At 43.3% G+C, this 16,110-nt stretch overlaps 1 protein-coding gene across 6 annotated transcripts in view; it reads right to left on the bottom strand.

Moving 5' to 3' along the window:
* The window catches only part of FERMT2 (FERM domain containing kindlin 2), a 59,287-nt gene that overhangs the window by 17,390 nt on the left and 25,787 nt on the right, over nucleotides 1-16,110 (bottom strand). For all 6 annotated transcript variants that reach the window (XM_080917006.1, XM_080917008.1, XM_080917004.1 and 3 more), the window contains exon 4: nucleotides 4,429-4,563. In XM_080917006.1, the coding sequence (XP_080773132.1) occupies nucleotides 4,429-4,563 (135 nt within the window). The remainder of the gene's footprint in view (nucleotides 1-4,428; nucleotides 4,564-16,110) is intronic.

Raw genomic sequence — 16,110 nt, 5'->3', positions numbered from 1 at the left:
TGAATATTTACTCTGTGTGTGTGTGTGTATATATATATATATCTTTTGTTCTTTAAAGAATAGGTTTAAAAGTATTTCAATACTTAAAATGGTTATGATCCAGATAGAAAAGACATTGCATCCTGCATAATTTTCCTAGTAAACAAAATATTGATTATATTCAGTATATTCAGTATTAATGTTGAACCTAGATTTTCTTCTCTCCTAATGCCTTCTGATTTTTTTCAAGGAAAGTTTCTAATGAGATCTTTCCACTTATATAATAAACTGATATAAATTTCTTTGAAAATTAATGACTACATTGCAAAAGTGTTCTTTCTTTCAAAAACTGCTTTCAGTCTGCGTGGTGGTGCACAGCTGCTGACCCTGCAGGGGGAACGGTAAGGCAGGAGCGCTGCCCAGAGCCCCAGGCCAACTCTGGCAACAGAGTGAATTCATGCCAAGCCGGGTGATGTGCTGTTAGAGTTTATGGGTCTGTGTATGTGCTGGCCAGGCAGCTTGGGCTCGGACACTTGTGCACACACTGCTTTTGTACATACATGTAAAACCGCGATGAGATGACCTGTTCGCATTGCTAACACAGATCCATGCTTGCCTACAAATCAGACAGCTCTGCAGAGGAAGGACCTGCACAGCTTCCTTGTGTGACTTGTTTGTCACCGATTATCTAACAAACCAGAGTGTGTTCTAAAAGAGAGGTATCATCTAAATGACCAGGGCTCCACCAGCTTCCGACAGTCACCATTAGCTCTGGGAGAAGCAGAGGAGAGAGATCCTAGAACGATAACCATGACAGAACTATCACTGCTCCAGCTTTACTGCTGTCTACATCAACAGCGTTCTCGCCACCTCTCACACTCAGGCTATTTCCAGGCGTTTCTGTGTCTTGGAATTCCTGTGTACACTGATGCTCACCACTGGTTTCTGGGCTACAAAGCTCACTCAGCTCCCCAGAGTCCAGCACTCAAGGCTGACAAGTTCTCCTGTGTGCAGGTTCTAGTGTGGATGGACACTGTTCTGACCACTACACACACTGGGCACAGTACAAGGATATTCTGTGTGCCCCGGCTGCTTCTCTGCCATGTCTGCTCCGCAAGCTGCCTTCTCCCGGCTGTCTCTCTGCCAGCTAGGAACTTTCCCCCCACAGCCCGGTGAAATCATCCTACATTATAGTAATCAAAGTTTAAAAAACAAATCAGTAAAAGCTAGACCCTGGCCCTATGTCCTCCGTAGCGGGCGTGTCCACATGGTCAAAGCCTTATAGCTTTGGGAAGGACAGACAGACCTCAGCTCTCCTTTACGGTGTTGGGTCCCAGGCAACTGATTCAGCCTGAGTTTCTCATGCCAGTCACTCAGAGCTGAGCAGTGAGTTAAACATTAGCTCCGTATGTACTGTTCGGGGAAACAAGCTGCTCAAGGAACATGGCCTTCGACAGCTGCAGCCTTTCAACACGACCCTGGTTCTCCTTCCTTAAAAAGATGTGGCTCGGTGGGAAAGACTGCTCTTCCAGGGGACCCAGAGAGATTCCCAGCATCACATGGCAGCTCACAACTGTGTCTAACACCACTTTAAGGGTTCTGACAACCTCCTCTGGCCTCTGTGAGCACTACACACACATATACAAATATACATGCAGGCAAAACACCTACACATGAAAAATCAATCCCAAAATGAAAAAACAATGTAAATGGTCTCTTGTAAAGCGGTTCAGTGGTGTCCTGAGGACGCTTGGAGCTGCGAGAGAGGACAAGCCAACCACAGGTCGACGCATGATCCAGAGATAAAGATCAGCCATAGATCAGCCATAGTCGGAGTGAGAAGGAAGTCACCGGTACTAGGCAAGGGACGAGAGCATGGATTCTAACTACAGTGGACCGCGATCCTGTCCCCCACAAAGAAGAAAACCATACGGCTCAGGCCTGCAGGCAGTGGAGGGCTGAGGGTCACCACTGCAGTTTGTGAGGTCAGAATGATGTACACAGCCCCAGCCAGGCTACATCAAGGCTTCATCCAACTGACAGATTCAACCTGCTGCAGGAAGTGAGGAGCACTAATTGCAAAAGACCACAAGGGCCGAGGGCTAGGAGTCTGGACTCTGGACACTGGACAGATGGCCTAGCGCTTAGGAACTCTTACTACTCAGCTCTTCTTCCAGGACCCGAGCTCTGTTCCCAGCACCCACGCCGGTGTTTCACAACCATTAACCAGTAACTCCAGATCCAGGTCGGACACAGTATTTTTGCATCTTCAGGCACTGCACACGTGTGTGCCCTTCCCCCACATACACTTACAAAAAAGGATTCAGAGCTCTGGCCAGCAGACACACACTAAAGACATACACTTTTAGCCATGTAAAAAAAAAGTGAAAAAATAGTATGCATGCTATGTATGTGTGTGTATGTATGTATGTATGTATGTATGTATTTATGTATGTGTATGTATGTATGTATGTGTGTGTGTATGTATGTATGTATGTATGTATGTATGTGTGTATGTATGTGTGTGTGTATGTATGTATGTATGTATGTGTATGTGTGTGTGTGTATGTATGTATGTGTGTATGTATGTATGTATTTATGTATGTGTATGTATGTGTGTGTATTATGTATGTATGTATGTAAGTTTTTGAAGACATCTGGACTTTGATGGAGGCTTAATCACAAAGGCACGATGGTTCCTGTTATCACTATGGTTTGGCTGTGACTGCTCTCCATGGACAAAGTGGTGAAATCTGCTCCCACTGTGGCAGCGTTAAGAAGCAGCAGGACCGGTAAGAGCCAGGATCAGGGATCTGCTGTCAGAAGGAGATAACGCTTGGAGGATTTTCACTAAGTTCTTTTGAAGGGTTTGTTTTAAAGGTTTGACTTCTGAGTCCTACTCTGAACTCTTTCCTTGTGAATGGTGATTCCGTCGTCAGACAAAGATCTTTGCCCACGATTCACACCCTTCAGCTACCACACTACCAGCTAAACAAATGCCTTTAATAGCCACTAGCCACAGGCACTTCAATGACCAACACAATCTCCAGCCCTTCCCTGGGAGGTTTGGGTGGCACCAAACCTCTAATCTTATAGTTGGCTTCTTGGATAACCATTCCCCATTCTTCGGGCCTTCTAAGTTACCTCATTAGCACAGACTCAGGTGTGGTTAGAAGGCCCTTGTAAGCAACAACCTCCTTCGTGGATTTTATTACCAGTTTTAGGGCCTCCATCAGAAATGCTTCTTGCTGTGTGAGTGTGAGCTCTCTACCACCATTTCCTCCTCCAAAGTTACTGATTAGAAGTGAACTCAACAATCTTTTGTAAGAAATCTCAGAAACCAGTTTCTCTATGACACATTACTAACTTCAGTGACTTGCTATCAGGTTACCCTCTACCTCTGGGGGGGGTGAGGAGAGGGAGAGAGGGAGGGAGGGAAAGAGAGAGATCCTGTCTTAAAAATCAAACAAACTTAATTCACAAACTAAATTCTTCAACCCATAACACTGAATATACCCCAACTGAGACGAGTAATACTGGCCTCTGAATTCCTAGCATGTTTCCTTAATTCATTTAGCATTTATGAACAACTCCTTTAAATATAAAATCTATTTTCAAACTAGCCCGTAAGCAACTTCAGTAGTAAATGCACTGTCTTTTGAGTATTAACAGGACAGTACTTTTCTAACTTTGATAAAAGGTGGGTAGTTACACATCTACCTCAAAGGCTGGGGCGGGAATCCAGCTCCCAAAGTCCATCACCCAGCCTTTGACAAAATGCATGGTTTGTGCCTCATAAGGGGGTTCCTCACCATTTCTGCTTTAAACTAAAACCTACATGATGTTGATATGTCCACGTCCAGGACTAAAGAACCATTAACCCATTTAGTGTTCTGGTGATGAGAATCACCAACTGCCCGATGATGCCAAATGCTGAGTAGGTTTTAGTTTAAAGCAGAAAGGATGAGGAACCCACTTTGTGCAGGGAATGCACCATTATTAAAGCATACAGCTCACTATAAACACAAAGTCTGAGTTCAGCTTGGGGAGGAACGGGTGGAGATATGAGAACACGTCAAAGGAAGAACTTGTGAAGAAAAAGGCAGGGACACAGAGACCAGGATGTGCAATGCACAGAAAGGTGTTAAGTAAGGTTTTAGACACTAATGTATCAACAAAATCGTGATTCCCTCTACACTCTACCTATAAAAAAAGCTTTCAATTTCTGCAAACTAAATAACTGAGTCCAGTTGTAGAGACCTTTTATACTCTGTGAGCAGAGCCCGGCTCCTTCTGCAGGGATTCAGTCAGTGACACAGGATAAGGTGACAGGCAGGACCGCACAGCACTGAGGCAGAGGAGAGAGGCTGAAGGGGACTGGACCACTCTCCTGACAAGTCACAAAGTGTAGGAGCCTCACGTTCTGTCATTGCTGAGTCTGGGTCTCACCTGATCCAGGCATTATAAGAGGTCCTTCCAACTCAAGTGCTTCATCCTCGGACTGGTCATCTAGCTTTTTCTTTTTTTTCTTTGTGGGATCTCTGGGTTTTTTCAAGAGAGAAAGTTCTTCAGGGTGTCTTATATCTGTTAAAGAGTGGATTAAATGAAGAGGTTAGAACAATACATTCATTTAATTTGGCTTGAGGTATGAATTTGTCACTTCTGCATTTCTGCATGTCAGGATTCTGCCCAACACCCACACCACATGGGAGATCGAGGTCAACATCCTCAAAACTACAGCAGGAGATTGTCTGTCTAGCTCACACATGGTCCTAGAGAAAATAAATCCAAAGTACCCTTAATTCATCATTAGCTACTAAGTTTAATGACTTCAAATTGAACAGAGCATCCCAGGGCACACACAGAAGGAAAATACAGTGGAAGGGGTGGTACATGCCTTTATCTCAGGCAGACAGATTTATGTGAATTCAAGGCCACCCTAGTTTACACAATGAATTTCAGGACAGCCAGAGCCACATAACAGATACTCTAAAAAACGCTGTCCAAAACCATAAAAAAGTCCTAGAACTCCAAGATTTTGTACTATCTGGTATCAGACAGTCTCTATGTCATAAAGTACACGCGGTAGATCAAACTAATACACAGACATTCTCTTTTAACTTTATATGCATGGGTGCTTTGCCTGCATAAATGTCTGTGAAACACCATGTGGTGCTGGGAATTGAACCCTAGACCTCTAAAGAGCAGCCAGTGCTCTTAACCTCTGAGCTATTTCTCCAGACCCAAGCAGATATATATATTTAAGATTGATTGATTGATTATATGTAAGTTCACTGTAGCTGTCTTCAGAAATGCCAGAAGAGGGCATCAGATTTCATTACAGATGGTTGTGAGCCACTATGTGGTTGCTGGGATTTGAACTCAGGATCTGTGGAAGAGCAGTCAGTGCTCTAACCACTGGGCATCTCTCCAGCCCTATATTTCTTATCTATAGAATTATCCTGAATGGCAAGAACCATCATCATCCCTTTCCCAAAATTAGTGGGACCTCACTCAACTCCCCCATGGTTGCTAACCAGGTTAAAAATTGTGTGTGCATGTGTGTGGCCATGAATGCGTTCGTGGAGAACAGTAGTCAGTCAACATCAGGCATCTTCCTCTTTTGTACCCCATGTTATAGTTTAAGACGAGGTCTGACCACTTGGAGTGTACTGACTGGTTAGGCTGGTTGGCCAGTGAACCCTCATGACCTCCTGTTCCACCTCCCAATGCTGATGTTAAAAGTGAATGCCAACTGGTACAACCACTCTGGAAATCAGTCTGGCGATTCCTCAGAACATTGGACATAGTCCTACCTGAAGACCCAGTTATTCTACTTCTGGACATATACCCCAAAGATGCTCCAACATATAACAAGGACACATGCTCTACCATGCTCATAGCAGCCTTATTTATAATAACCAGAAGCTGGAAAGAACCCAGATGTCCTTCAGTAGATGAATGGATACAGAAATTGTGGTACATTTACACAATGAAATACTACTCAGCTATCAGAAACAATGACTTTATGAAATTCCTAGGAAAATGGATGCATCTAGAGAATATCATCCTGAGTGAGATAACCCAGTCACAAAAGAACAGACATAATATGCAGTCACTGATAATTGGATACTAACCCCAGAAAACTCTGAACACCCAAGAAACTACGTACAGACCATGTGAAGCTCAAAAAGAAGAAAGGCCAGAAAGTGGAGTCCTCAGTCCTTCTTAGGAAAAAAAGTGTATAGCACCCTCTCAGAGTGTGGTACACCTAGACCTTAAATCATTGATAACTCAAGAGCTAAGAATGTAGCTTTGTGGCAATTCTTGGTATTTAAAAATCATTATGTCTAATCTATACATGAAACTTTGACTGTGTCCATGTTCCGTTCTGTTCTACATGTACTTTATGCTTATGGTAACTAGTAAGATTTTAATGCATACTATCAAACCTCTAAAAGAATCAAGTACTGACAAAAATATATTCATATAGTTTTATGCAAAAATGCTTTTAAAAATCTGTACATTTATCTCTGTTCTTTGAAATAAAGTTGTATAATCAAATAAAGTGCCGTCATGTTTGGTTTTCTCCATGGACGGCAGGGACCCAAAGTCAGGTTCCATGCTTATGAGTTAAGTTTATAAACTTACATGAGGATGGAACAATCCTAGAAGAGACGATGCATCCCAAAATAAGAATAAAACTGGTGAGCTTAGACTAACTGATTTCAGTTCATCCTAAAACTACAGCAATATAAAAAGGTGGCCAGAAAATCGACAAAAGTGCCAAGGCAATTCAAATGGACAGGAAAATCTTCAACAAATACTATTAAACAATAAAAGACTCAAGAGTTTTAAAAGAGAACATTAACATTTACCTAACTCAATGTGTTACAATTTAATTCTTAGTGGATTGTGAACCTACATCTGAGTAAAGCTAGAAGACACAGGTAGACACACTGCTTAGACACTTTGAGAATGTCCCCAGCTAGTGGTGCTGTCTGAGGACGTTGTGGGACTTGTGGAAGTCTTGATGAAGGGCGACATCTCTCTGAGTGGCCCTCACAGGGGGCTTTAAGGGCTTATAGCTTTGCCCACTTGCAGTTCTCTGGCTGCCTCACGTGTGTAAGAAGTATTCAGTCAGCTTCCAGCTGCTACCATATTTCTGCTGCTTGGGATCTTGCCTCTCTGTATGATGGCACTTACGGTCTGTAAGCCAAAATAAATGCTTTCAACCATGAGCTGCTTTTGCTCACAGTGTTTTGTAAGAACAACAGAAAAGTAACTAAATACATACCTCCCACTTCCACCCCACAAAGCTTTGAGGCTGGAGAGATGGCTCAGCGGTTAAGAGCTCTTACTGCTCCTGCAGAGGACCCGCCTTTAGTTCCCAGCACCCGTACAAGGTGGCTTACTGCCAACCGTAGCTCTACTAACCAGAGGCTCTGGCACACACAGGGTACATGCAGGCAGGTACTCAGACATAAAATAAAAACACAACAAATCTTTAAAAATTTCTTTTCCTTCAAACAAACTACAAGAGAGATGGAAATATATCTCAGTGGTTAAAGCACTAGCTGTTCTTCCAGAGAGCCCAGGTCTGGGTCCCAATACCACACAGCGGCTTACAAACCTCTCTAATTCCAGTTCCAGGGAATCCAATACTCTCTTCTTGCCTCTGAGTGCACTGAATACAAGCAGGCAAAACACACACACACATAAAACAAAAACAATAAATTTAAACAACCAACCTGAACTTTGGAAGGCACTGTTCAGAAAATAAGGAGAGAAGCAATATATTGGTATAAAATGTTTAGAGACTTGCATTCAAAATATATTCAAGAATAAGGCCATGGGACTAAAGACTGGAATAAATTCTTCAAAAAATAGCCCAAAGGTACATGAAAAGATAATGGGTTACCACCCAGAAGTGTGAATGAAATATCACTATTACTGCATCCCACACACCCTGGACAGAGAAAAGCATGTTCAGTGACACACGGGTTGGAACCATGACACAAGGGAGAGCAATCTCCAGCTCTCACACCCGGGTGGAATGGCAAATGAAAATATGTGGAAACAGTTCTTCAGTTTCTTAAGAGTTTAAACATGTAGCTAACACACTACTTGGATAATCTTCTAAATACCCAGGAAAGTGAACAGCACATTTACAACAGCTTTATTCATAAACTGGGAGTAACTCAAATGGATAAAAAAAAAATGTGGAATTTGCATACCATCGGAAACAATGTTCCTACAATGAAGTCCATTCATCGATAGAAAGAAACAGCCTATTGACACACACTATAAAGTGAATGACTCTAAATTAAGTAGAAAAAGCTAATTTGAAAGGAGAAAATTATGATTAATATCTACAGTTTCACTAATGAAATTCCTGAGTTCATTTCCCAGCGCCCGCATCAGGCAGCTCACGACCACCTTTAACAGCAGTTACAGGGGACCCGACGCCTCTGGCCTGAGGGAACCTGTGCTCATGTGCATATACCCCCAATGGACAGACAATGTACACAATTAAAGTAGTAAGTCTTTTAAAAAAGAAAATTTAAGCTCACTTCATGTTTCAGTACTAGGAGGGGGAAGCTTTCTCTCCCCCGTGGATAAATTACAGTAGTGTATGGGAAAATATCCAAAACACTGGAGGGCACAAAATGAGTCACAGCTGAGCTGAGACACACTGCCACCAGCTCTGCGTCACTGTCCAGCTGGGAGGGGAATCAAGTATGTGTCATCTCAAATGTTTCTGGAATATTTCCTAGGTCCCGAGAATTTCTGCACTGCACATTCATACATTGAGATTTTTGTTCCTAAGTCATTTCCTGTCCAGCTCACAGCTATAAATGTAATTGAGACAGCAGCAGTAAATACTATTAACTAACTTTTCAGTCTGTCATAGCAGACAAGTACTTCTTAACCAACTGGCCCAATGCAAACTGCCTGTCCAGTCAAAACAGTAAACAATATGCCTGGAGACCACCGTCTACAGGGTTCTGGACACTCAGCACGCCCAGGAGCTTCTGATAAATAGGCTGAGTTTTATCCCTACTCCTCCCTGAGTAGTCTGCTGCCTGCTGACAGTCCCTCCCACCCCTGATCTGCATAAGCCACTGGCTGCACAGGACATGTGAGAAGTTGATTTTCATTAAATTATAATGGTGACAAGAAGTAAACCTAATCATTTCTGTAGGAGACTGTTTTACTAGTGAACTTCAGAATTTACCGATTTATGGGCTAGAGAGAACCCAGGGATTAAGAGCTCTTGCAGAGGACCCACGCCAGTTGTCTCACGACTGCCTGTGACTCGAGGTTCAGGGGATCCGACCCGTCTTCTGGCCTCCATGGGCACTACTGCACTTACATGCATAAGCTGACAGGTGCCCACCTACACAATCTGTTTTTTTTTTTTTTTTTTTAATATAATCTATTGACTTTACTTTGAGCCCTTTCTCAGGAACTAGGAAATCTAAAACATCTAAGTCTAAGAGTGGGGCTGGAGAAGAATACAGCACCAGGAGTCATGAGAACATCACACAGAACACGTCCTACTGAGTGACAGACACAGCTGGGTCACGAGGCCCCACACAGAGCCACGTCTGTGCACTTGACACTCTAGAAACTACAGAACATTTAATGCTTATGGAATCAGTGTTATCAAACAGATAATCTAGATGGACTGCATAAATACTGTACGGGTATGTATGACATAGTGTGTGTATACATGCATACACATATATAATTATGGGTCTAAAGATAGAGGAACTAAGAATGAGTATGCTGTGGGTGTGAAAATAATTTTAGATTTTCTTTAAAGTTCCTTGTGAGTTTCTGTTAAGCATGAGTCTGTGCATTTGTTGGTTTTTCTTTTCCAAAATGACAAAGAAATACCTACCCGTAAGTTTTCAAAAGGAGGGAGGGCACAGCAGCAGGAACGAGTTTATAATCGGCAATTGAGAAGCTGAGGTGGCAGGCTGTGCACCAGTTCAAAGCCAGCCCCGGCCACAAAGCAAGATCTTGTTTCCAAGAAACCAAACTACGAACAAATACAAAGCAAACGATAAGCCAGAAAGAACAGCAGGAACTGGCTGACCAATGTGGCGAAGTATCGAGGACTCAGGTGAGGGCCAAACGCTAGGAGCGGAGAAACAGCAAAACCAAAAAGCTCTGTGGATGGAAACACACTTTGCCACAGTCTCCTGTCAACAGAAAGCAGCACAGGGTAAAGCCTTGAGCTGATGAGATGAACTCAGTGTGAGGAGGGCAGTGAGCTAAGTCCCGCCCAAAACTCCCTATCAGAAACCTAGGGTGTGTCATCACAGAACTGGGGAGGGACGGTTAAGAAAGCCTTCGGGGAGAGAAACTCTAGAGACAAACCTTAAGGTCTCAATGTAGGGCACTGCGTGAAGGTTATTAAGCAACTGATCTTAGGGAGAGAGATGGGTTATCTGGATGGGTCCAACATAATCACACCGTCCTTCCGGAACAGCACCACCTACTGGGGACCATGTAGTGTCTGAGCCCCTGAGGAACACTTCACTCAAATCACCACAGGTAAATTATACATGCAGGGCTGAGAGGAATATGCTAAGTGGAAAAGCCATATAGAAAAGGCCACATATGCTATGGCTTCACTAGAATGACATCTGAGAAAAGGCAACCCTCACAGTGACAGACGCCAGACCAGTGGTTGGTGAGGTAAGAACAGCAAAGGGGACAGAGGAAACTCCAGGGTGAGAGGACAACAGGAATGAGGAAACCTGACTCACCACACTGCCGTGGGTTTGTCAAAAATGCACTCTATATTACCTGAAGATGATGCGCCTCAGTAAAACTGACCAGACAGTTAAGTGAGGGGTTGGGGAGATGGCTCAGCTGCTAAAAGCGGGGACTGCTTTTCCAGAGGAGCCAGCTCACAACCATTTATAACTCCAGTTCCTAGGGATCTGACATACTCTTCAGGAGGCACCAGGTAGATACGTGGTACACAAACATACATGCAAACAAAACACACAGAGAAAATAAATTTTAAAAGTTAAGTGAAATAAAAAGTTTTTGTAAGCCCTTAGTTACTCTAATTAAAACATCATTTGATCTTTATCTTTATGTTTTGCTTTGTTTGGCCATGACAGGCTTCAGAAAGAAGCATGTGGCAGACCCGCTTAAGGGCAAATCCACTGACCACACTTTAAAGCTCCTCTCTGCCTGTTTCTAACAGAGAAACTGCAGGCATTAGTATCTCTCCATTTCTCCAGTCACTCCCGATGCCGCCCACAGACTGAGCAGGTGGAACAGTCTGGAGTGTCTGCTTCACTCAACAGCCCCCCCAAAGCGGGCGTACCCTGACTGGTTTAAGGCAACTTGGTGGAGCATGACCAGAGAGCTGTGGGCTGGCATACCCCTTCTCTCCCAAGTGGCTTTTGGTCATGGTGTTAATCACAGCACCAGAAGCCCTCACTAATGCAGGGCCTTGAGGAAGGGCCTGTCTTGGAGACATGTAACTAAGCACTTCAGTTCCTCAGGTAACGTCTTATGATGTGAAAATGTAAACCCTTGCTTGGAACAGAGCTGAGTTTGGATTTCTACTACTTACAGCCAAAACTAAACTTATAAAGAACAAAATATAAGAGAAAAGTAATTTGAAAATAAAGTAACAAGAAGCACTGAACAGTTTTTAGGCTAAACAACAAAAACTCTGAGGGCATACACAGCACAAAGTACCAACAATAATCTGGTGGATTCTCCTTCCTTTTCATCTTTGCAGGAAGTCCTTCAATAGGCCCTGCTATCGCTATCCCTGTGTGCGCCTGTACCAAACACAGGCGCCCTTCCCAGGGGCAGGGCAGAGGAGGAAGTGGGAATGGACTAGGAATGGCCTAACTAGGGGGCTGGAGAGATGGCTCAGTGGCTAAGAGCACTGACTGCTCTTCCAGGGGTCCTGAGTTCAATTCCCACATGGTGGCTCACAACCATCTGTAATGGGAATCTGATTCCCTCTTCTGGTGTGTCTGATTATATATAATAAATAAATAAATCTTAAAAAAAAAAAAAAGAATGGCCTAACTCACTAGTGGGAAGACCTGAACCCTGATCTATTAACACCGACCTAATGCGCTGTAAGCAGGGAACACTGTCAAACTCTGGGAGTGGGAGGAATCACTGTCCTGGGTGGAGTGCACATTTGTATAGGTTAGATGAAAACTCACCCTGACAGCAATGTCTGCTGGGAAAGTGAGAGGCATTTAATCTTCCCATGACATTTTTGTAGCAGTTAAAGTACAAAAAAATTTTTTTTTCTTTTCCTTCTTTTTAACCAATTTTAAAGACAAGAACAACAAAAACTTCAGCAAGAACAGATACTCTCCCATTCAGCTGACCGTCTGTGGCTCTGATGTCAGTGACACTTTGGTAATGAGAGGCATGGCACTTTTTTCCCTTTGGATTCTACGTCTCTTACAGTAATCAAAAGCCACAACAACAAACCCAGAAGGGTTCAACTAATGAAACCACAGTGACCAGCACTTGAGTGAATTCACTTAATTTGGGAAAATTATTGACTGCAGTTACGAAGTCACGTCAGTGTTTGGTGTTCAGTGGTGAAAAGATGAACAGAGAATCTCTAGTAAGTTAGTTCAAGATTGACAAGCTACACCTACTCAGGGCAGACAGAAGACCTTTCACTTTGTGCAGATCTACTCAACGCTGTCTTGTGATGCCCTGGTATGAGCGGCTGCCCAGGACCGTGTTTGCCTCTCACTGGCTGCAGCACTGGAGACGACCCTGCAGCTCTCCTGGGCAGTACAGTAGGAAGGACGGGGAGAGCACAGGACAGATTCCCTCCTCACCTTGACCCTTTCTGGATTCCTCAAAGCCCAAGGCCACTATAGCCTGAATACGAGATGTCCTTCACACTCGGGTTTTGGAAGCCTGTTCTCCAGCTAAACACAGGCTGCAGAACCTCTGGGGTCTGGGGCCAAGCTGCCAGGCCTTGTCTCATTCCAGAAGAGATGAAATTATAAAACAGAAGGCAAGCAAGTGGCTAAAAATGGCGCAGTATGAGCAGTAGTAAAGGTTGTGAGAACAAACATTCCCACAGCTGTACTTAGGAAGGTTGAGAAGTTAAGCACAGAAACCTAGACATCCCAGCATTTACCTTCACTCACAAGAGAATGTACAAAGAAAGATGAATGTCCAAGACATCTTAAAACGAGTTAAAAAAAAAATCTGCAAGATTCAGCGACAGCACACAAATAAGAGAGGGGAGCAAGTCATGTTCCGATGTGAAGGGCACACAGGACAGGGTAAGGACACAGGACAGGGTAAGGACACAGGACACACATTGCAGTGAGACAAGGTGGGGGACATGGTGCACAAATGAGAAAGAGGGTACATTATCGATCAGAGGTGTGGCTATTTTTATAGAAAGTGACATTTCTAACAGCAGTAACCAGTGAGGGGACGAGGGCTGTGAGGTGGCTCAGTGCATACAGAACACAGAAGCTGCCAGACTCATCAGCCCTACACTCACCTACAAAGCTCCCAAGAAATACAGAAAAATGTTTCTCAGAGCTTAGCTTCTGTGACGATCATCCAGACAAGATAAGCTAGAAAGAACACGAAGCAGAAAAACAAAAGAGCTGGTCTAGTAAGACTCGGGTTCAAGTCCCAGAACCCACTCAGTGTGACACAACCAACTCCCTAAGGCGTCCTTGACCATCACGACATTTGCTCCACTGTTGTACACAAGCAATAAATAAATTTAAAAAATCTTGAGCCATGTGTGGTGACAAAAAAGCAAACTAGGCCACACATGTACTTCGTGAAGGAGGTCATGAGACTGACATTCAAGAAATTTCCCTGTATTACTGTGACCTAGACCTGATAAAAGCATCAGTAGCCGTTGAGTCTAAACATTATGTATTAGATAACTTACGTAGTTCTTGTGCTTTCCAGTGTTTTAATCTATATTATCTAGTTAAACATAGTGAATTATCCCAGAAACACCACATAAAAACAGTGATATTAATCTGTTTCCCCAAGTTCTTTGGAATAACACCAAAAGATGCCTAACAATTGGGAGAAAAATGAGCATTTCTAAGATCACTTTAAAACAAGAAAAACACACATTTTAGAGGTTTTAAAAAAATTATTCTTGGGGCTGGAGAGATGGCTCAGTGGTTAAGAACACCAGCTGCTCTTCCAGAGGTCCTGAGTTCAAGTCCCAGCAACCACATGGTGGCTCTCAACTATCTGTAGTGGAATCTGATGCCCTCTTCTGGTGTTTGTGAAAACAAGCACTCATATGCATGAAATAAATCTTTTAAAGAGAAATTCTTAGAGCTGGAAAGATGGCTCAGTGGTTAAAAACATTGGTTGTTCTTCTATAGGTTGAGTTCAATTCTCAGCTGCTATATGGTGGCTCATAACCATTTATACTGGGATCTGATGCCCTCTTCTGACATACAGATACATTCTCAGATAGAGAACTCATATACAAAACATAAATAAATTAATCTTTTTAAAAAAAATCTTCAAAGGGCTAAAGTAGATTCTGATTTGATCAAAGAGGCCTAATCAGAACCACAAAAAAAAAAAAAAAAAAAAAAAAAAAAAAAAATAGAGAAACCATGGGACAAATCTAGAAACAGAATCTTAAGGAGCAACAGTCCCAGCCCAGCTTTCCTTCCAGGAGCACCTGCACAGGAGGAGCACCTGCACAGGAAGAGCACCTGCACAGGAGGAGCACCTGCTCAGGAGGAACACCTGCTCAGGAAGAGCACCTGCACAGGAGGAGCACCTGCACAGGAGGAACACCTGCTCAGGAGGAGCACCTGCTCAGGAAGAGCACCTGCACAGGAGGAGCACCTGCACAGGAGGAGCACCTGCACAGGAGAAGCACCTGCACAGGAGGAGCACATGTGCAGCAGGAGTACATGCCTGTGGCTTTAGCAGTTGAGTGTAGCTGAGGAACTAAGGTGGGGGTGTCCCCAAAGCTATCTCTATTGTCAACAATATGCTAAACAAAACAAAATCCCACTGAGGTATTTGCCCTAAGAGTAAAACAACTGAAATGTCCACTAACAGAACTCTAGACCAGTGCAACTACACACGTTTATTATAAAACAGCAAACTGTATTAAAAATGCATATACTTGGGGCCAGAGAGCCTGCACTGTGGGTATGAGCACTTGCATTGCAAGCATGAAGATGTGAGCTAAAGTCCCAGCTTCCACCTACATAGCCAGCACGTGACGGCACCCCAGTGCTGTGGGGCAGACAGAGGAGTGCTAAGACCTGCTGGCTGCCAGCCCAGCTCCAAGTTCAAAGACACCTGCTTGAAGGAATTAGTGCAGAGAGGAGAGGAGGACAGAGAGCCAACATCCTTCTAGCATCCTTACACCAGTGGAGTCTCCTACACCTGCAACACATGTGCAAACCCACATGCGAACACTCAATATATAACATAGCCTGAATATGTAGCAAATCAAACTGTAGACCAAAGTTACTTTGGGGGCCAATATATTCATGAGTTACTAGTATCATCTGAAATGTAACCTATGTATAAAAGACTTATAGTTCTAGTTGGAAATAAGACCTGGGAAATCATTAAATGTATCTAATAACTATGTGCTTGTGGTAATGATGAATGTTCACATCTCTCTGGTAGCTCAATGTCTTCCTGTTATACATCATAACCATGTCAGCCAAGTAAAAAGCAACCCACAGCTTGTTTCAGAAAGCAGAGTATTCACACTGGGCAAGCAGGTCCTCACAGTAGTTTCCTTAGGAGTGGAGAGGCTTTCAAAGGGAGTGACATCATCTCTCGGAATTACTAAAACCAAAGTGACTTACATGAAGGAAACACTGAAGAGCCCCAGCCCTCTGAAAACAATGCAGTTGTGGCTTAGGGAAAGACGCTTACCTAGCACACACCGAGAGCCCAGGCTCAGTCCCATGACTGTGAAGTAATCAAGTCATCAGAAAAGACTTTTATATAATACACAATTCTAATCAGAGGGGAAAAAAATCTAAAGCTTCCTGTTCCATCTTAAGCCAATATTTCTTTATCTCAAAACAAAACAAAACAAAAAAAAACCCTATAAATAATAATTTCAAATAC

Source organism: Micromys minutus (genome assembly GCF_963924665.1).
Source record: "Micromys minutus genome assembly, chromosome: 5".
Lineage (NCBI taxonomy): Eukaryota > Metazoa > Chordata > Mammalia > Rodentia > Muridae > Micromys > Micromys minutus.
The sequence above is the reverse complement of the archived record's forward strand: the minus strand, read 5'-3'. Positions and strand labels throughout refer to the sequence as shown.